The sequence below is a fragment of the Phaenicophaeus curvirostris genome, unplaced genomic scaffold (genome assembly GCF_032191515.1).
Source record: "Phaenicophaeus curvirostris isolate KB17595 unplaced genomic scaffold, BPBGC_Pcur_1.0 scaffold_127, whole genome shotgun sequence".
NCBI classification, from domain to species: domain Eukaryota; kingdom Metazoa; phylum Chordata; class Aves; order Cuculiformes; family Cuculidae; genus Phaenicophaeus; species Phaenicophaeus curvirostris.
In genome coordinates this window covers 285,853-306,583 of record NW_027206748.1, presented here as the reverse complement: position 1 = coordinate 306,583, position 20,731 = coordinate 285,853, and the positions used below count along the sequence as shown (strand labels likewise).

Here is a 20,731-nt window from a genome sequence, read left to right as displayed (position 1 = left end):
GGGGGGGCCCGGGGGGGGTCGGTGCAGTTCCTGGCCGTGGGGGACTGGGGGGGGGGTCCCCGAACCCCCCTTCTCCACCCCCCGCGAGGTGGCCACGGCCGCTGCCATGGGGCGAGCGGCCACCGACCCCGGCGCAGACTTCGTCCTCGCCCTTGGGGACAACTTCTACTACCAGGGGGTGCGCGACGAGTGGGACCCCCGCTTCAAGGTACCCCCCCCCCAGAGCCCCCCATCCCCTCCCTGGCCCCTCCTGTGTCCCCCCATCATGTCCTCTCCAATGTCCCCATGTCCCCCCTATCCCCCCTGTGTCCTCCATCCCCTCCTGTCCCTCCATGTCCCTCTCCTGTCCCTCCATGTCCCCTCCTGTCCCCCCATGTCCCTCTCCCATCCCCCCCATCCCCTCCTGTCCCCCCATGTCCCCTTCGATGTCCTCATGTCCCCCAATCCCCTCCTGTCCCCCCATGTCCCCTCTGGCCTCCCCATGTCCCTCCATGTCCCCATGTCCCCCTCTGTCCTCCTCCTGTCCCCCTCCCATCCTTCCATGTCCCCCTCCTGTCCCCCCATGTCCCTCTTCCATCCCCACCCATGCCCCCATCCCCTCCTGCCCCCCTCCATGTCCCCTCCAATGTCTCCATGTCCCCCTATCCCCCCTGTGTCCTCCATCCCCTCCTGTCCCCCCATGTCCCCCTCCTATCCCCCCACGTCCCCTCCTGTCCCCCCATGTCCCTCTTCCATCCCCACCCATGCCCCATCCCCTCCTGCCCCCCTCCCGCCCTCCGTGTCCCCTCTGATGTCCCCGTGTCCCCCTCTGTCCTCCTCCTGTCCCCTTCCTATCCCCCCATGACCCCCTCCTGTCCCCCCATATCCCTCTCCCATCCCCCCCATGCCCCCATCCCCTCCTGTCCCCCCATGTCCCCTCCTGTCCCCCCATATCCCTCTCCCATCCCCCCCGTGCCCCCATCCCCTCCTGTCCCCCCATGTCCTCTCCAATGTCCCCATGTCCCCCTATCCCCCCTGTCCCCCCATGTCCCTCTCCCATCCCCGCCCATGCCCCATCCCCTCCTGCCCCCTCCGTGTCCCCTCTGATGTCCCCATGTCCCCTCCTATCCCTCCATGTCCCTCTCCCATCCCCCCCGTGTCCCCACCGCCTCCTGTCCCCCCATGTCCTCTCCAATGTCCCCATGTCCCCCTATCCCCCCTGTGTCCCCCTCCCATCCCCTCATCTTGCCTGTGTCCCTCATCCCCTCCTGTCCCCTCCTGTCCCCCCATATCCCTCTCCCATCCCCCCGTGCCCCCCATCCCCTCCTGTCCCCCCCATGTCCCCTCTGATGTCCCCATGTCCCCCTCCTGTCCCCCCATATCCCTCTCCCATCTCCCCCAGTACCCCCACCCCATCCTGTTCCCCAGCGTGTCCCCTCCTGTCCCCCCATGTCCCCTCCTGTCCCCCATCTCCCACATGCCCCCATCCCCTCCTGCCCCCCCCATGTCCCCCTTATCTCCCCTCCTGTCCCCATGTCCCCATGTCCCCTCCTGTCCCCCCATGTCCCCTCCTGTCCCCCCATCTCCCACGTGCCCCCATCCCCTCCTGCCCCCGCCATGTCCCCCTTATCTCCCCTCCTGTCCCCTTATCTCCCCTCCTGTGTCCATGTCCCCTCCTGTCCCCATGTCCTGCTATCTTCCCCTCGTGTCCCCCCATGTCCCCCTCCTGTCCCCATGTCCCACTATCTCCCCCCATGTCCCCCCCGTCCCCCTCCCATCCCCCCATCTCCCACGCGCCCCCATCCCCTCCTGCCCCCCCCATGTCCCCCTTATCTCCCCTCCTGTCCCCTTATCTCCCCTCCGATGTCCCCATGTCCCCTCCGATGTCCCCATGTCCCCGTGTGTCCCCCCCCCAGGACACCTTCGAGCGGGTTTTCGAGGCGTCGGAGCTGCGGACGCTGCCCTGGTTCGTCCTGGCCGGGAACCACGACCACGCTGGGAATGTCACCCGCGCAGGTGGCCTACAGCCACCACTCCCCGCGATGGTAGGGACCCCCGTCACCAAGTGTCCCCCCCGCCCGCGTCCCCAACTTGTCCCCAAGCCCTTCTTGTCCCGCAGGCGCTTCTCACGCTGGGGTCCCCCTTGCCGTGTCCCCAGGTCCCTCCAGCGTGTCTCCAAGTGGCCCCAAGGTGTCTCCATGGTGTCCCCAAGGTGCCTTCAGGGTGTCCCCAAGGTGTCTCCATGGTGTCCCCAGGTCCCTCCAGGGTGTCCCCAGGTGTCCCCAACCCTCCATATCCCACAGACGCTTTCGACACTGCTACCTACAGCCTGAGCCTGGTTCTGGGGTGTCCCCAGGGTGTCCCCAAGGTGTCCCCATGTCCCACAGGCACTTCCCACACTGCTACCTACAGCCTGAGCCTGGTTCTGGGGTGTCCCTAAGGTGTCCCCAAGGTGTCCCTAAGCGTCCCCAAGTCCTCTAGGTCCTGCAGACACTTCCCACACTGCTACCTACAGCCTATGCCTTGTTCTGGGGTGTCCCCAGGGTGTCCCCAAGGTGTCCCCATGTCCCACAGGCACTTCCCACACTACTACCTACAGCCTGAGCCTGTTCTGGGGTGTCCCCAAGGTGTCCCCAAGGTGTCCCCAAGGCTTCTGGGCCCTGCAGACACTTTCCACACTGCTACCTACAGCCTATGCCTGGTCCTGGGGTGTCCCTAAGGTGTCCCCAAGGTGTCCCCAAGATGTCTGGACCCTGCAGACACTTTCCACACTGCTACCTACAGCCTGTGCCTTGTTCTGGGGTGTCCACAGGCTGTCCCCAGGGTGTCCCCATGTCCCGCAGGCACTTCCCACACTACTACTACAGCCTGTGCCTTGTTCTGGGGTGTCCCCAGGCTGTCCCCATGGTGTCCTCATGTCCCGCAGGCACTTCCCACACTACTACTACAGCCTGAGCCTGGTTCTGGGGTGTCCCTAAGGTGTCCCCAAGTTGTCCCCAAGGCTTCTGGTCCCTGCAGACACTTTCCACACTGTTACCTACAGCCTGTGCCTGGTTCTGAGGTGTCCCCAAGGTGTCCCCAAGGTGTCCCCAAGGTGTCCCCAAGGTGTCCCCATGTCCCACAGGCACTTCCCACACTACTACTACAGCCTGCGCCTCTCGGTGCCGGGCACCAACGCCACTGCCCGGCTGCTCATGCTGGACACGGTGCTGCTCTGCGGCGGCGGGGACGATTTTGAGGCCGGGGGAGCCCCGCGGGGTCCCCGAGACGCGGCGGCGGCGGCGGCGCAGCTGGCCTGGCTGAGGGGACGCTTGGTGGCCGCGCGCCACGACCGCTACGTGCTGGTGGCCGGACACTACCCGGTGTGGTCAGTGGCCGAACACGGACCCACCGCCTGCCTGGTGCAGCTGCTGCGGCCGCTGCTGCGGCGTCACCGCGTCACCGCCTACCTCTGCGGCCACGACCACAACCTGCAGGTGAGGCCAGGGCACCCCAAAACCTGAGAGCAGACCCCAGTGGTTGGGGTTGGGGGGGGCTTTGGCTTGGGAGGAGACCCAGGGAGCCGGGCACAGGGCTTTGGGGGGGCACCCTGGGGTCTGGGGGAGTCCAGAGGGTCACTGAGGAGACCCAGGTGCTCAGGGGAATCTGGGGGTTCAGGAGGATCTGGGGGTGCACAGAGAAAATCCAGGTGTCCAGGGGAATCTGGGGGTTCAGGTGAGGACCTGGGGGTCCAGAGAGGAGACCCAGGGGTGCAGAGAGGGGACCTAGGTGTCCAGGGGAATCTAGGGGTGCAGGGAGGGGACCCAGGTGCCCAGGGGAATCTGGGGGTTCAGGAGGATCTGGGGGTGCACAGAGAAAATCCAGGTGTCCAGGGGAATCTGGGGGTTCAGGTGAGGACCTGGGGGTCCAGAGAGGAGACTCAGGGGTTCAGGGAGGGGACTCAGGTGTCCAGGGGAATCTGGGGATCCCGGGAGGGGACCCAGGGGTGCAGAGAGGGGATCCAGGTGTCCAGGGGGATCTGGGGGTCCAGGAGGATCCAGGGGTGCAGAGAGGAGACCCAGGTGTCCAGGGGAATCTGGGGATCCCGGGAGGGGACCCAGGGGTGCAGAGTGGGGACCCAGGTGTCCAGGGGACCTGGAGGTCCAGGAGGATCTCGGGGTGCACAGAGAAAATCCAGGTGTCCAGGGGAATCTGGGGGTGCAGAGAGGAGACCCAGGTGTCCAGGGGAATCTGGGGGTCCAGGAGGGGACCTGAGGATCCAGGAGGGGACCCAGGGGTGCAGAGAGGGGACCCAGGTGTCCAGAGGAATCTGGGGGTTCAGGGAGGGGACTCAAGTGTCCAGGGCAATCTGGGAGTCCAGAAGGGGACCCAGGTGTCCAGAGGAATCTGGGGGTCCAGGAGGGGACCTGAGGATCCAGGAGGGGACCCAGGGGTGCAGAGTGGGGACCCAGGTGTCCAGGGGACCTGAGGGTCCAGAAGGATCCAGGGGTGCACAGAGGGGACCCAGGTGTCCAGGGGGATCTGGGGGTGCAGAGAGGGGACCCAGGTGTCCAGGGGGATCTGGGGGTTCAGGTGAGGACCTGGGGGTCCAGGAGGGGTCCCAGGTGTCTAGACCTTTGACCCCCCCCCCATCTTTGCAGTTTCTGCAGGAGGGGGGAGTGGGCTACGTGGTGAGCGGTGCCGGCAACTTCATGGAGGAGACGCAGAGCCACGCGGGGTCTGTGCCCCCCGGCTCCCTCCGCTTCTTTTTCGGGGAACCCACCTCCCCCGGCGGCTTCGCCCACCTCCGCCTGGACCCCCACGCGGCCACCGTCACCTTCCTGGAGGCCACCGGCCGGGTCCTGTACCGAGTGGCCCTGCCACCCCGAGACCTGTGAACCCCGAGACCCTAACGGACCCCGCTACGGCGAGGGACACAGGATGGGGCACCCCAAAATGGACCCCTGGTGTCCCCAAGCTGCATGGGACCTTATCACTGCTCCATGATGTCCCCAAGCCCTCTGAGACCCCCAGCAGGACCCCCCTCCGGGTGTGGGGAGGACCACCTGGTATCCCTAAGCCGTGTGGGACCTGGGGGGGACCCCGAGTCCCCCCAGTTGGGGGGAACCCTCTGTGTCCCCAGGCTGCTCAGATCCAGGGGGACCCCAGGACCCCCCAACCTGATGGAGGGCGGGGGGACGACCCCATCACGGAGCTGTGGTGTCACCAGACATATATATATGAGACTTGGGGGGACATCAGGACCCCCATCGCGGTTTGGCGGGGGGGACACCCCATCATGGACCCTCAGTGACCCCAGATAATGGGGGGGGGGCATGAGGACGCGGGGCGGGCCCCCCGTGACTCTTGACCCCCCCGCGAGGCCCAGCGGGAACCCCCAGCCCAGACAACCCTCCAATAAAGTCCTTTGGTCACGATGGAGCCCCCGAAATTATCGCCTTTCACCCTAAAAGGCGTTTGGGGGGGGGGGGGGAGGGAGGGAGGGGGCAGGAGGACCCTGGGTCACGTGGGAGCCGGCGAGGCTACGCCCCCCGCTCGCGATTGGCTGGAGCCGCGCGCGGCGACCAATGGGAGGACGGAGAGGGCGGAAGTGGCCGCCAACGGGAGCGCGAAGCGACCAATGGGAGCGCGGGGCGGGCGGAAGTGGCGGCCAATGGGAGCGCGGGGCGGGCGGAAGTGGCGCCGCGGGCACTTCCGGGTGCGAGCGCGGGGGAAGCGGCAGGAGCGGAGGAGGAGGAGGAGGAAGCGGCGAGTCCCGGGGAGGCCCCGGCGGGGGGGACCCAGCGGCGGGTACCGGGCACCATGGGGCGCCGCAAGTCCAAGAGGAAGCCGCCGCCCAAGAAGAAGGTGACGGGGACGCTGGAGACGCAGTTCACGTGCCCGTTCTGCAACCACGAGAAGTCCTGCGACGTCAAGATGTGAGCGCGGCGGGGGGCACAGGCCTTGGGGGGTCGTGGGAGGAGGGAACAGCTCGAGAACTACGGCCTAGGAGGAGTCTGGCTGGAAAGGGCCTAGAGGAGAAGGACCTGGGGGGGTTGGTGGAACAGGAGCCAGCAGGGGCCCAGGGGGCCAAGAAGGCCAAGGGCATCTGGGCTTGGAGCAGCCCCGGCGTGGCCAGCAGGGCCAGGGAGGTTCTTCTCCCTCCGGCCTCGGCCCCTCGACTCCTGGGGTCAGTTGTGGGACCCTCCCCACCAGGAGGATGTGGAGGCTCTGGAGCGAGTGCAGAGAAGAGCAACGAAGCTGGGGAGGGGGCTGGAGAAGAAGAGGAGCGGCTGAGAGAGCTGGGGGGGTTCAGCCTGGAGAAGAGGAGCCTGAGGGGAGACCTCCTTGCTCTTTCCCTGCAAGGAGCTGGTGGAGAGGAGGGAGCTGGGCTCTTCTCCCCAGGGCCAGGGGCCAGGCCGAGAGGGAACGGCCTCAAGCTCCACCAGGGGAGGCTCCGCATGGACAGCAGGATGGAATCTTTCCTGGAAAGGGTCCCTGGGCCCTGGGACAGGGAGGGGGTTGAGTCCCCTGCCCTGGAGGGGTTGAAGGGCCGGGTGGACGAGGTGCTGAGGGACGTGGGTTAGTGATTGATGGGGACGGTTGGACTCCATGGTCCAGTGGGTCTTTTCCAACCTAGTGATTCTATGAGAAGTGGGGGAATCATAGAATCACCAGGTTGGAAGAGACCCACCAGTTCATCGAGTCCAACCATTCCCATCAATCACTAACCCGTGTCCCTCAGCACCTCGTCCACTTGTCTTTTAAACCCCCCCAGGGCAGGGGACTCAACCCCCTCCCTGTTCCAGGGCCCAGGGACACAGGCCGAAGGAGCATGGGGGGAAGGAACGGGTCGGGGGGCTGGGGGTGCGGGAGGAGGGAACGGCTCATGGAGTGGGGGGGTCACCGGCCTTGGGGAGGTGTAGGGGGGTGTTAGAGCCCACAGGGGGGGGCACAACCTCTTCTGTGCTGCCGCCAGGGACCGAGCCCGCAACACGGGGGTGATCTCCTGCACCGTCTGCCTCGAGGAGTTCCAGACGCCCATCACCTGTATCCTTACCGGGACCCCCGACCCCCCCCTCCCAACCCCGGACCCTCCCCTCTGCCTCCTGGTTAACGCCTTAACCCCCCCACCCACCCCGAGATCTGTCCGAGCCCGTGGATGTCTACAGCGACTGGATCGACGCCTGCGAAGCTGCCAACCAGTAGCGGTGGGGGGACAACCCCGAGACGCCCGTGGGGGCCGTGGCTGAGACCCCCCCAGGGGGGAATCCATGTCTGCCTGCTCCTCGGTGACCTTTTCTTTACATTTTTTATTCTTCTGGCCCCAGGCCGAGGCCTTTGGCTCCCCCAGGGACCCAGAGCGAGGACCCCCGGGTCTTCTCGGGGCGGGGGGAGCCGGGGAGGGGGGCTCCCCTGGCCCTGCTGGGCCTCGTCCCCACCCGGAGCTGCCGGGAGATGCAGGTTCAGCAGCGCCGGCCTCGAATAAACGAGGCTGCGCCGGGCTCCGTGCCTGTGTTTGTGGCACAGCGAGGGACGTGGGGGACCCGGGGGGACACGTGGGGGGACGTGTGGGGCCTGGGGGGACACGTGGGGACGTGCAAGGACGTGTGTGGGGTCTGGGATGTCATGCAGGGGCCTGGGGGGACACATGGGGACGTGTGTGGGGTCTGGGGCATCGTGCAGGGACCTGGGGGGACACGCAGGGACCTCGGGGGACACGTGGGGACGTGCAGGGACGTGTGTGGGGTCTGAGGTGTCATGCAAGGACCTGGGGGACATGCAGGGTCATGTGTGGGGTCTGGGTGACATGCAGGGACCTGGGGGGACACGTGGGGACATGCAGGGACGTGTGTGGGGTCTGGAGCATCATGCAGGGACCTGGGGGGGACACATGGGGACATGCAGGGACGTGTGTGGGTTTTGGGGTGACATGCAGGGACCTGGGGGATCTGGGAGGATGTGTGTCCCCATCCCTGTCCCCCCCCGTGCCTCAATGTCCCCATCCCTGTCCCACCCTGTGCCTCGGCGTCCCCATCCCTGTCCCCCCCGTGCCTCGGCGTCCCCATCCCTGTCCCCCCCGTGCCTCGGCGTCCCCATCCCTGTCCCCCCCGTGCCTCGGCGTCCCCATCCCTGTCCCCCCCGGTGCCTCGGCGTCCCCATCCCTGTCCCCCACCCCGTGCCTCGGCGTCCCCATCCCTGTCCCCCACCCCGTGCCTCGGCGTCCCCATCCCTGTCCCCCACCCCGTGCCTCGGCGTCCCCATCCCTGTCCCCCACCCCGTGCCTCGGCGTCCCCATCCCTGTCCCCCCCCCCGTGCTTCAGTGTCCCCATCCCTGTCCCCCCCTGTGCTTCAGTGTCCCCATCCCTGTCCCCCCCGTGCCTTGGCGTCCCCATCCCTGTACCCCCCTGTGCTTCAGTGTCCCCATCCCTGTCCCCCCCGTGCCTCGGCGTCCCCATCCCTGTACCCCGCCGTGCCTCAGCGTCCCCATCCCTGTCCCCCCCGTGCCTCAGCGTCCCCATCCCTGTGCCCCCTGTGCCTCGGCGTCCCCATCCCTGTCCCCCAGCCGCGTGCCTCAGTGTCCCCATCCCTGTCCCCCCCGTGCCTCATTCTCGCTCTTGTCCCCTCCTTGTCCCCCGCCCCAGAGCCGCACTCAGCTTTGCGTGTGGGATTTATTGTGCCTCGGTGGCTCGGCCGAGGTTGTGGGGGGGGCCACAGCGCGAGCCCCCCACGCCGCGGTCGAGCCGGGGGCGGCGGTGCGGCCGGTGCGGGGCGGGTGCGGTGGGGCAAGCGGCTGGCGGCCGGTGGCTACTGGGAGTTGTAGAAGGCGTCGAGGCCGTCCTCGCCCAGCAGGTCGGGGCCGCCGCAGTACTTGGGGTCGTAGACTTGGCGCGGCAGCCCGTAAACCGTCATGCCCTGCTGCGAGGCGCCCTTGTTGCTGCCCATCTGCAGCCCGATGGTCAGCGTGTCGCAGCGCTCCATGCCCAGGGCCGGCTCGAAGATCTGCCGCTTGGTCCCCGGCGCCGTCATCCCCGCCTGGGGCAGGGGCAGCGCTGGGGAGGGGGCCCCTGGGCCTCCCTCTGCTCTCCTGAGGGGTCCTGTGGGGTCCCCTGGGCCTCTCTCTGCGCTCCTGAGGGGTCCTGTGGGGTCCCCTGGGCCTCCCTCTGCGCTCCTGAGGGGTCCCTGTCCTCTTTCAGGGATCCCGCAGCCTCCTTGATGGAGCTGGAGGTTCCACCCCGTCCTCCCCAAGGGACCAGCATGTCCCTTGTCCTCCTGAAGGGTCCGTGCTCCTCAGCCTTCTTTGGGAACCCGTTCTTGGGGAACCCCTGTTCCCCCCCCAGCCCATCACAGGGTCTCCCTGACCCCCTCCCTCCAGGTCCCTTTCCCTATGGACCCAGGACATCGGGGTCCCTGTGGCCGGCAGCATCCCTGTGTGTCCCCCCAGCTTGATGTGGGGTCCCCTGGTCCTGCCTCTGCGCTCCTGAGGGGTCCCCATCTTCCTTCTGGGATCCCGCAGCCTCCTTGATGGAGCTGGAGGTCCCACACCATCCACTCCAAGCAACCAGGACATCCCTTGTCCTCCTGAAGGCTCCATGCCCCTCAGGGAACCCCGTCTTGAGGCCCTTGGGAACCCCTGTTTCCCTCCCCCAGCCCATCACAGGGTCTCCCTGACCCCCTCTCTCCAGGTCCCTTTCCCTATGGACCCAGGACATCGGGGTCCCTGTGGCCGGCAGCATCCCTGTGTGTCCCCCCAGCTTGATGTGGGGTCCCCTGGGTCTCCCTCTGTGCTCCTGAGGGGTCCCTGTCCTCTTTCAGGGATCCCGCAGCCTCCTTTGATGGAGCTGGAGGTCCCACTCCGTCCTCTCCAAGGGACCAGCATGTCCCTTGTCCTCCTGAAGGGTCCGTGCTCCTCAGCCTTCTTTGGGAACCCGTTCTTGGGGAACCCCTGTTTCCCCCCCAGCCCATCACAGGGTCTACCTGACCCCCTCTCTCCAGGTCCCTTTCCCTATGGACACAGGACATCAGGGTCCCTGTGGCTGGCAGCATCCCTGTGTGTCCCCCCAGCTCGATGTGGGGTCCCCTGGGCCTCCCTCTGCGCTCCTGAGGGGTCCCCATCCTCCTTCGGGGATCCCGCAGCCTCCTTGATGGAGCTGGAGGTCCCACACCATCCACTCCAAGCAACCAGGACATCCCTTGTCCTCCTGAAGGCTCCATGCCCCTCAGGGAACCCCGTCTTGAGGCCCTTGGGAACCCCTGTTTCCCTCCCCCAGCCCATCACAGGGTCTCCCTGACCCCCTCTCTCCAGGTCCCTTTCCCTATGGACACAGGACATCAGGGTCCCTGTGGCCGGCAGCATGCCTGTGTGTCCCCCCAGCTTGATGTGGGGTCCCCTGGTCCTCCCTCTGCGCTCCTGAGGGGTCCCCATCCTCCTTCGGGGATCCCGCAGCCTCCTTGATGGAGCTGGAGGTCCCACCCCATCCTCCCCAAGGGACCAGCATGTCCCTTGTCCTCCTGAAGGCTCTGTGCCCCGTAGGGAACCCCGTCTTGGGGCCCTTGGGAACCCCTGTTTTCCCCCCCAAGCCCATCACAGGGTCTCCCTGACCCCCTCTCTCCAGGTCCCTTTCCCTATGGACCCAGGACATCGGGGTCCCCGTGGCCGGCAGCATCCCTCTGTGTGTCCCCTTGTCCCCAGCTCGATGTGGGGTCCCTTTTCCCTTGCCCTCGGTGTCCCCGGGACCCCTTTTCCCCCCCGGAGCCCCCCCCTACCTGGCTGGCCCCCTTGTTGGTGCCCATCTGGAGGCTGATGGTGGCCTGGTCCAGGGGCTGATCCGTCCCCAGTTTGGGGTCGTAGAGGTGCCGCCGCGTCCCGTACGCCGTCATTCCCTGCTGGCTGGCGAACTTGTTGGTGCCCATCTGAGGAGGAGGAGTTGGGGGGGACAGGGATGAGTGTTCCCAGCACTGTGTGTCCCCCCCAAACCCCGCACCCCCCCCCCCCACCCCACCACCATGGCACCTGGAGCCCGATGATGTTCCTGCCCTCACGCAGTTTCTCGGGATGGAAACGTCGCTGCTGCTTCTCCGCGTACTTCACCCCCAAGCCCACGTTGTTCCCCTTCGTCTTGGCCTGAGCGAGACCCCAGGGTTTGGGCTGTGTGCACCCCCCGCTTTCCCCAGGAGAGAGCCCCCAAACAGCCCCCGGGCTTCCCCGACACCTCAAATACCACCCAAGCCCCTCGTCTTTGCCCCCACGGTGGGACCTGCACGTGGCTGATCCTCTGAGGGAACGGGGGCCCCCCTTGCTGGGACTCCCAGCCGCACCCTGAGGACCCTCAGGGACCCCCAGCTACCCCTGTGGACCCTCATCTTCCCCCTGAAGACTCCCAAGAACCCCCAGTTCCCCCTCTAAGAACTTCCATCTCCCTCTGAGGACCCTCATCTTCCCCACGAAGACCCCCAAGAACCCACAGCTACCCCTGAGGACCCTCATCTTCCCCCCCCCGACTCCCAAGAACCCCCAGTTTCCCCCCCAAGGACCCTCATCTTCCCCCCAAAGACTCTCAAGAACCCCCAATTTCCCCCCAAAGACTCCCAAGAACCCCCAGTTCCCCCCCTGAGAACTTCCATCTCCCCCTGAGGACCCCCAGATTCCCCCTGAAGACTCCCAAGAACCCCTGGTTTCCCCCATAAGAACTTCCATCTCACCCTGAGGACCCTCATCTTCTCCCTGAGGACTCCCAGGAACCCCCAGTTCCCCCTCTGAGAACTTCCATCTCCCTCTGAGGACCCTCATCTTCCCCCCAAAGACTCCCAAGAACCCCTAGTTTCCCCTATAAGAACTTCCATCTCCCCCTGAGGACCCTCATCTTCCCCACAAAGACCCCCAAGAACCCACAGCTACCCCTGAGGACCCTCATCTTCCCCCTAGACTCCCAAGAACCCCCAGTTTCCCCCCAAGGACTCTCATCTTCCCCCCAAAGACTCCCAAGAACCCCTAGTTTCCCCTATAAGAACTTCCATCTCCCCCTGAGGACCCTCATCTTCTCCCCGAGGACTCCCAGGAACCCCCAGTTCCCCCTGAGGACCCTCATCTTCCCCCCCCCCCGACTCCCAAGAACCCCCAGTTTCCCCCCCAAGGACCCTCATCTTCCCCCCGAAGACTCTCAAGAACCCCCAATTTCCCCCCAAAGACTCCCAAGAACCCCCAGTTCCCCCCCTGAGAACTTCCATCTCCCCCTGAGGACCCCCAGATTCCCCCTGAAGACTCCCAAGAACCCCTAGTTTCCCCCATAAGAACTTCCATCTCACCCTGAGGACCCTCATCTTCTCCCCGAGGACTCCCAGGAACCCCCAGTTCCCCCTCTGAGAACTTCCATCTCCCTCTGAGGACCCTCATCTTCCCCCTAGACTCCCAAGAACCCCCAGTTTCCCCCCAAGGACCCTCATCTTCCCCCCAAAGACTCCCAAGAACCCCCAGTTCCCCCTCTAAGAACTTCCATCTCCCTCTGAGGACCCTCATCTTCCCCACGAAGACCCCCAAGAACCCACAGCTACCCCTGAGGACCCTCATCTTCCCCCCCGACTCCCAAGAACCCCCCGTTTCCCCCCCAAGGACCCTCATCTTCCCCCCGAAGACTCTCAAGAACCCCCAATTTCCCCCCAAAGACTCCCAAGAACCCCCAGTTCCCCCCCTGAGAACTTCCATCTCCCCCTGAGGACCCCCAGATTCCCCCTGAAGACTCCCAAGAACCCCTAGTTTCCCCCATAAGAACTTCCATCTCACCCTGAGGACCCTCATCTTCTCCCCGAGGACTCCCAGGAACCCCCAGTTCCCCCTCTGAGAACTTCCATCTCCCCCTGAGGACCCTCATCTTCCCCCTAGACTCCCAAGAACCCCCAGTTTCCCCCCAAGGACCCTCATCTTCCCCCCAAAGACTCCCAAGAACCCCTAGTTCCCCCTCTAAGAACTTCCATCTCCCTCTGAGGACCCTCATCTTCCCCACGAAGACCCCCAAGAACCCACAGCTACCCCTGAGGACCCTCATCTTCCCCCCCCGACTCCCAAGAACCCCCAGTTTCCCCCCCAAGGACCCTCATCTTCCCCCCGAAGACTCTCAAGAACCCCCAATTTCCCCCCAAAGACTCCCAAGAACCCCCAGTTCCCCCCCTGAGAACTTCCATCTCCCCCTGAGGACCCCCAGAGTCCCCCTGAAGACTCCCAAGAACCCCTGGTTTCCCCCATAAGAACTTCCATCTCACCCTGAGGACCCTCATCTTCTCCCCGAGGACTTCCAGGAACCCCCAGTTCCCCCTCTGAGAACTTCCATCTCCCTCTGAGGACCCTCATCTTCCCCCCAAAGACTCCCAAGAACCCCTAGTTTCCCCTATAAGAACTTCCATCTCCCCCGAGGACCCTCATCTTCCCCACAAAGACCCCCAAGAACCCACAGCTACCCCTGAGGACCCTCATCTTCCCCCTAGACTCCCAAGAACCCCCAGTTTCCCCCCAAGGACCCTCATCTTCCCCCCAAAGACTCCCAAGAACCCCTAGTTTCCCCTATAAGAACTTCCATCTCCCCCTGAGGACCCTCATCTTCCCCACGAAGACCCCCAAGAACCCACAGCTACCCCTGAGGACCCTCATCTTCCCCCCCAGACTCCCAAGAACCCCCAGTTTCCCCCCTGAGGACCCTCATCTTGCCCCCAAAGACCCCCAAGAATCCCTGGTTCCCCCCTGAGGACCCCCAGCTCCTCCCCAAGGGAACTCCAGCCACCTCTAAGGACCCCCAGTTTCTCCTCCCAGAGCCCCCGTGTCCCCCCCCGGGAGGGTCACCTGGCTGGCGAGGGCGATGAGGGTGGACTGGACCTGCGTGTGGTTGGTGTTTTCGAAGAGGTCGTTGGCCTCGAAGATGTCGTGGGGCTTCACCCCGTAGCGCGTGATGGCCCGGAGGAAGTTCCCAATGTTCTCCAGCTGCGCACAGATGGGTCCGTGACCTTGACCCCCACTCCCCAAGCCCCCCCCAAACCCCCAAATTGGGGTCAACCCCTCACCTTGTGCCAGTTCTGGACGGGTTCGTTCACCTTCTGCACGGAGCCGGGTTGCAGCTTGTTGATGAGCCTGAGGTCAAGGTTGGGTTGAGCTCCTGGGCTCCGGCCAAGGTCAAGGTCGGGCCGTGGTCCCCAAGGGCGGGTCAGGGTCAGGGTCGGGGTCTTACTCGCAGAGGATGACGCCGTCCTTGAGCCCGTCCATGAAGTTGTCCCCAATGCGGCGGCCGGTGGTGCCCTCGATCCAAGCACGAAGCTCCCGTTCCCGCTGGGGGTCGTACTTCTGTGCCAGCTGGGGGCGAGGAGGGGGACAGAGGGGATGGGGACATCAGCAGCAGGAGATGGGGACACGGGGGACACCCTCAGAAGGACAATGGGGACAGAGGGGATGGGGACATCAGCAGTGGGACATAGGTGGCACCATCAGCAGGAGATGGGGACACCATCAGAAGGACAGGAGGGGTGTTGGCAGTGCGATATGGGGACAGGGGACAACCTCAGTGGGACATGGGGACATAGGGGACACCATCAGAGGGACAATGGGGACAGAGGGGATGGGGACATCGTCAGTGGGACATAGGTGGCACCATCAGCAGGAGATGGGGACACCATCAGAAGGACAGGAGGGGTGTTGGCAGTGAGATATGGGGACAGGGGACACCCTCGGTGGGACATGGGGACATAGGGGACACCATCAGAGGGACAATGGGGACAGAGGGGATGGGGACATCGTCAGTGGGACATAGGTGGCACCACCAGCAGGAGATGGGGACACCATCAGAAGGACAGGAGGGGTGTTGGCAGTGAGATATGGGGACAGGGGACACCCTCGGTGGGACATGGGGACACAGGGGACACCATCAGAGGGACAGAGGGGATGGGGACATCATCAGTGGGATATAGGTGGCACCATCAGCAGGAGATGGGGACACAGGGGACACCGTCAGAGGGACAGGAGGGGACAGAGGGGATGGGGACATCGTCAGTGGGACCATCAGCAGAAGGTGGGGACGCCATCAGAGGGACATGAGGGACAGTGTCAGTGGGACATTGGGGACAGAGAACATCATCAGTGGGACATGGGAGGATGAACAGGAGGGACACCCTCAGTGGGACGTAGGACACAAGTGACAGAGGTGACACCCTCAGCAGGACGTGGGGACACAGGGGACACCCTCAGAGGGACAGGAGGGGTGTTGGCAGTGAGATATGGGGACATGAGGGACAGTGGGGACAGAGGGGACGGGGACATCATCAGTGGGACATGAGTGGCACCATCAGCAGGAGGTGGGGACCCAGGGGACACCGTCAGAGGGACATGGGGACACATCAGATTGGGGGGGGGGGCATTGTTAGCAAGACATGGGGACAGGAGGCATCATCGGGGGGGGGGGGTCCCGGGTGACACCATCAGCAGGAGGACATGGGGTCGGGGGGGACGTGGTCAGGGGGTCCCGGGGGGGGGGTCAGTCCTGGGGTGGGGGGTCTGTCCTGGGGGGGGGGGGTGTCAGTCCTAGGGGTTGGGGGGGTGGGGCGGGCAGGGGGTGCCCGTGCCAGGCAGCCAGGGGGGGTGATGGGGGGGTGAGGGGGGGGGGGCAGCAGAGCAGGGAGCCCCCCCCCCCTCACTCCTGTCCCGCCCCCCCGGCTGAGCCGTTGTCCATATATAGCCCCGGGCCGAGCCGCCCCCCCCCGCCGCCGTGCGCCCGAGCCTTATAAGGGATCACGGCGGGGCCGGGGGCGGCGGGGCCCCCCCGGGACACCGCATCTTCCCCCCCCACCCCTCCAACCCCCGGGACCCCCCCCCAGCCTTAACCCTTCCCTCCCCTCCATCACCCACGGGGAAACTGAGGCACGGCCGGAGGGACCCCGGGGGACCAGTTCCCCCCCCCCCCAGTGTCCCTCACCCCCCCCCTAAAAAAAAAAGGGACTCTGATGTCCGGGTGCCCCCCCCTAGAGGGGATCCAGGCGTCTGAGTGTGTGTGCCCCCCCCTCCAAGAAGGGGACCCCCTATTCTTGTGCCCCCCCCCGCCTCAGAGGGGATCCAGGTGCCAGAGGGATCCTCGTGTCCGGGTGTCGCCCCCCCCCCCCCGCCCCTCCCGAGGGGACCAAAGGGTCTCGGTGCTCATCACCCCCCCCCACCAACGAGGAGACCCCACAAACCGTGTGCCCCCCCTCCACGGGAACCCCACAATCCTGTTGCCCCTCCCAGGGAGCCCCACAATCCGTGTGCCCCCCCCTCCAAGGGAACCCCACAATCCAGATGCCCCCCCCCAGGGAACCCCACAATCCAGGTGCCCCCCTCTCCAAGAGAACCCCACAATGCAGGTGCCCCCCTCCACGGGAACCCCACAATCCGGGTGCCCCCCCCTCCACGGGAACCCCACAATCCTGTTGCCCCTCCCAAGGAACCCCACAATCCAGCTGCTCCCCCCTCCAAGAGAACCCCACAATCCGGGTGCCCCCCCCTCCACGGGAACCCCACAATCCTGTTGCCCCCTCCACGGGAACCCCACAATCCAGGTGCCCCCCCCCCACAAGGGAACCCCACAATCCTGTTGCCCCTCTAAGGGAACCCCACAATCCAGCTGCTCCCCCTCTACAGGAACCCCACAATCCAGCTGCTCCCCCTCTAAGGGAACCCCACAATCCAGCTGCCCCCCCCCCAGGGAACCCCACAATCCAGGTGCCCCCCGCCCCGCCCCGGGCAGCACCAGGGACAGCTCCCGGCCCTACCCCCCCCCCCCCCTTCCCCCCCGGGCTCTGCTCCCCCATTGCCCCCCCCCTCCCCCCAATAACCCCCCCCCCGGTGCCCCCCGGTCCCTCTCAGCCCCTCGCACCTTGTTCTTCACCTCGGCCGACAGCCCGTACGCCGGGCCCCGGTTGAAATGCGCGTTGGACATGGCGGGGGGGGGGGGTCCCGGTGCTGGGAGAAGCGGGGGGGGTCCTAGTGGTCCCGGTGCTGGGAGTCCCGGGGTCCCGGTGCGGGCAGAGGGTCCCGGTGCTGGTAGGGGGGGTCCCGGTGCTGGGAGTCCCGGGGTCCCGGTGCGGGTAGGGGGGGGTCCCGGTGCTGGGATTCTCGGTGTCCCGGTGCTGGGAGGGTCCCGGTGTTGGGGGGGGTCCCGGTAGGTCGGTGCTGGGGGGGTTCCCGGTGCTGGGGGATCCCGGTGTCCCGGTGCTGGGGGGGTTCCCGGTGTCCCGGTGCTCGTAGTGGGGGTCCCGGTGCTGGGATTCTCGGTGTCCCGGTGCTGGGGGGGGTCCCGGTGCGCGTAGGGGGTCCCGGTGCTGGGGGGGTTCCCGGTGTCCCGGTGCTGGGGGGGGGGTCCCGGTGCGCGTAGGGGGTCCCGGTGCTGGGGGTGTTCCCGGTGCTGGGGGGGGTCCCGGTGCTGGGGGGGTTCCCGGTGTCCCGGTGCTGGGGGGGGGGGGGTCCCGGTGCGGTCCCGGCGGGTCGGGGCGGTTGGTCCCCGCTGTCCTCGTCCCGGTCCCCGCCCGCCGCCGCCACTTTTAAAAGTCGGCGGGGGGCTCAGCCCCCCCCACCCACGCCCCCCCCGGGCCGGGCCCCCCCCCCCCACCCCGGCCAATGGGCGCCGCGTGCCCCGTGACGTCATCGGGGCGGGGGGTGACGTCACTTTTTCCACATTTAGAGGGGATCCCGGGGATGGGGTGGGGCGCGGGGGGAGCCCCCCTTTCCTCTTCTTCGTCCCTTCCCGGTCCCCCGGCTGTCTGGCCGTCCTTCTTATCTCTCTGTCCATCCCTCTGTCCCCACTCCTGTCCCTCTGTCCCCATCCCTCTGTCCAGCCCGCTGTCCCCACTCCTGTCCATCCCTCCTATCCCCTGTCCCTCTGTCCATCCCCCCATGTCCCTCTGTCCCCACTCCCGTCTGTCCATCCCCACGTCTTTCTGTCCATCCCCCCTGTCCCTCTGTCCATCCCCTCCGTCCCTCTGTCCATCCCCCCTGTCCCTCTGTCCATCCCCCCTGTCCCTCTGTCCATCTCCCCCGTCCCTCTTTCCCCACTCCCATCCCTCTTTCCCCACTCCCGTCCCTCTGTCCATCCCCCCTGTCCCTCTGTCCATCCCCCCGTCCCTCTGTCCCCACTCCCGTCTGTCCATCTCCCCCGTCCCCCTGTCCCTCCGTCTCCCGTCCCTCTGTCCCCACTCCTGTCCCCATGTCCACTCCCCCCGTCCCTCTGTCCCTCTTCCCTCTGTCCATCCCCCCGTCCCTCTGTCCCCACTCCCGTCTGTCCATCCCTCCTGTCCCTCTGTCCATCCCCACGTCTTTCTGTCCATCCCCCCTGTCCCTCTGTCCATGCCCCCGTCCTTCTGTCCCCACTCCTGTCCCCATGTCCACTCCCCCGTCCCTCTGTCCATCCCCCCTGTCCCTCTGTCCCCACTCCCATCCCTCTGTCCCCACTCCCGTCTGTCCATCCCCCTGTCCTTCTGTCCATCCCCCCTGTCCCTCTGTCCATCTCCCCTGTCCCTCTGTCCCCACTCCTGTCCCCATGTCCACTCCCCCCGTCCCTCCGTCCCTCTGTCCATCCCCCCTGTCCCTCTGTCCCCACTCCCGTCCCTCTGTCCATCCCCTCCGTCCCTCTGTCCATCCCCCTGTCCCTCTGTCCATCCCCCCGTCCCTCTGTCCATCTCCCCCGTCCCTCTGTCCCCACTCCTGTCCCCATGTCCATCCCCCCCGTCCCTCCGTCCATCCCCCCTGTCCCTCTGTCCCCACTCCCGTCCCTCTGTCTATCCCCTCCGTCCCTCTGTCCATCTCCCCCGTCCCTCTGTCCATCCCCCCCGTCCCTCTGTCCATCCCCCTGTCCCTCTGTCCATCTCCCCCGTCCCTCTGTCCCCACTCCTGTCCCCATGTCCATCCCCCCCTGTCCCTCTGTCCATCCCCCCTGTCCCTCTGTCCATCCCCCCTGTCCCTCTGTCCCCTCTCCTCTCTGCCCCCCCTCCCGCCCCCCAAACTCGGGGTCCCCCCTATCCCCGGGGGGGATGTCTCTGTTTGGGACACCCTTACTCTCACCCCCCCCGTGACGTCACGGGCTCGGCCCTCTGGGGGAGGGGCGCTTCGTCACGGGCGGGGAATGCGCCCCCCCCCCTCCCCCCCCGCAGCCCGTGGCCGTTTCCATTTATAGCCGCGACCCCGGGCTCTGACGTCACCGCGGCCTCGGCTGGGACCGACCCGCGGTGACGTCACGGGGAACCCCTGCAGCCCCCCCGCCAATCACCGCGCAGGCCACGCCCATCGCCACCAAGGCCACGCCCCTTCACTGCCCTGGCCACGCCCCTTAAAGCAGAGCACGGGGCCCACCCCTGCCAATCAGCGCGCAGGCCACGCCCCTTCGCTGCCTTGACCACGCCCCCTTTAAACCAGAGCACGTGTCCCACCTCCTGCCAATCACAGCACAGGCCACGCCCCCTATTCTCACGGCCACGCCCACATCAACGCTCTGACCCCGCCCATCACTACAAAGACCACGCCCCTTCACTGCATTGGCCACGCCCCCTTAAAAGCAGAGCATGGGTCCCACCCCTGCCAATCACAGCACAGGCCACGCCCCTTACCATCATGGTCACGCCCCATCAGCGCTATGACCACGCCCACCATTATAAAGGCCACGCCCCTTCACTGCATTGGCCACGCCCCCTTAAAGCAGAGCACGGTTCCCACCCCTGCCAATCACCGTGCAGGCCACGTCCCCTTATTCACATGGCCACCCCCATCCTCACTCTGGCCCCGCCAATCACCATAAAGGCCACGCCCCTTCACTGCCTTGGCCACGCCCCCGCCTATCAGCACATAGGTCCTGCTGCAGCCAATCATCATAGGCCACGCCCCCTTATTCTCACGGCTTTGCCCCAACAGCACTCTGCCCCCACCCATCACTATAAAGGCCACGCCCCTTCACTGTATTGGCCACGCCCCCTTAAAGCAGAGCACGGGGCCCACCCCTGCCAATCAGCGCGCAGGCCACGCCCCTTCGCTGCATTGGCCACGCCCCCTTTAAACTAGAGCATGTGTCCCACCCCCTGCCAATCACAGCACAGGCCACGCCCCCTATTCTCACGGCCACGCCCACATCAACGCTCTGACCCCGCCCATCACTACAAAGACCACGCCCCTTCACTGCCTTGGCCACGCCCCTTAAAGCAGAGCACGGGTCCCACCCCTGCCAATCACAGCACAGGCCACGCCCCTTACCATCATGGCCACGCCCCATCAGCGCTATGACCACGCCCACCATCATAAAGGCCACGCCCCTTCGCTGCATTGGCCACGCCCCCTTTAAGCAGAGCACGGGCCTGCTCCTGCCAATCACCGTGCAGGCCACGCCCCCTTATTCACATGGCCACGCCCCCTTTAAAGCAGAGCACAGGTCCCACCCCTGCCAATCACCATGCAAACCACGCCCCCTTATCATCATGGCCACGCCCCCATCAGCGCTCTGGCCCTGCCAATCACCATAAAGGCCACGCCCCTTCACTGCCTTGGCCACGCCCCCGCCTATCAGCACATAGGTCCTGCTGCAGCCAATCACCTACAGGCCACGCCCCCTTATTATAATGACCACGCCTCTTAGCCTTATGACCACGTCCCATCAGCGCTCTGGCCCCGCCTATCACCACAAAGACCACGCCCCCTCACTGCCTTGGCCACGCCCCCCTAAAAGCAGAGCACGGGCCCACCCCGCCAAACACCGCGCAGGCCACGCCCCTTATTCTCATGACCACGCCC

General features: G+C 66.1%; 3 protein-coding genes across 3 annotated transcripts; 2 read left to right on the top strand and 1 right to left on the bottom strand.

Moving 5' to 3' along the window:
- Positions 1-18: 18 nt before the first annotated feature.
- Positions 19-5,400, top strand: ACP5 (acid phosphatase 5, tartrate resistant; the record flags this gene model as incomplete). The annotated part of the gene is given in 6 exon segments (XM_069882407.1): positions 19-48; positions 50-208; positions 1,896-1,988; positions 1,990-2,024; positions 3,104-3,455; positions 4,620-5,400. Coding segments are annotated over 6 exon segments (906 nt in total), but the record flags the coding sequence as incomplete, so codon positions are not given.
- Positions 5,401-5,670: 270 nt separating this feature from the next.
- On the top strand, positions 5,671-7,463 carry ELOF1 (elongation factor 1). The gene is made up of 3 exons (XM_069882438.1): positions 5,671-5,897; positions 6,938-7,008; positions 7,103-7,463. The coding sequence occupies exons 1-3, from the start codon at positions 5,782-5,784 to the stop codon at positions 7,165-7,167; spliced, it is 252 nt and encodes an 83-aa protein (XP_069738539.1). The 5' UTR covers positions 5,671-5,781; the 3' UTR covers positions 7,168-7,463.
- A 1,229-nt stretch (positions 7,464-8,692) lies between these two features.
- Positions 8,693-17,065, bottom strand: CNN1 (calponin 1). Its single transcript, XM_069882429.1, has 7 exons — positions 16,839-17,065; positions 14,172-14,293; positions 14,008-14,074; positions 13,790-13,927; positions 10,973-11,083; positions 10,726-10,872; positions 8,693-8,994 (listed from the first exon to the last, which is right to left on the bottom strand). Exons 1-7 carry the CDS (start codon positions 16,899-16,901, stop codon positions 8,767-8,769), a joined length of 876 nt encoding a protein of 291 aa, XP_069738530.1. The 5' UTR covers positions 16,902-17,065; the 3' UTR covers positions 8,693-8,766.
- Positions 17,066-20,731: the final 3,666 nt, after the last annotated feature.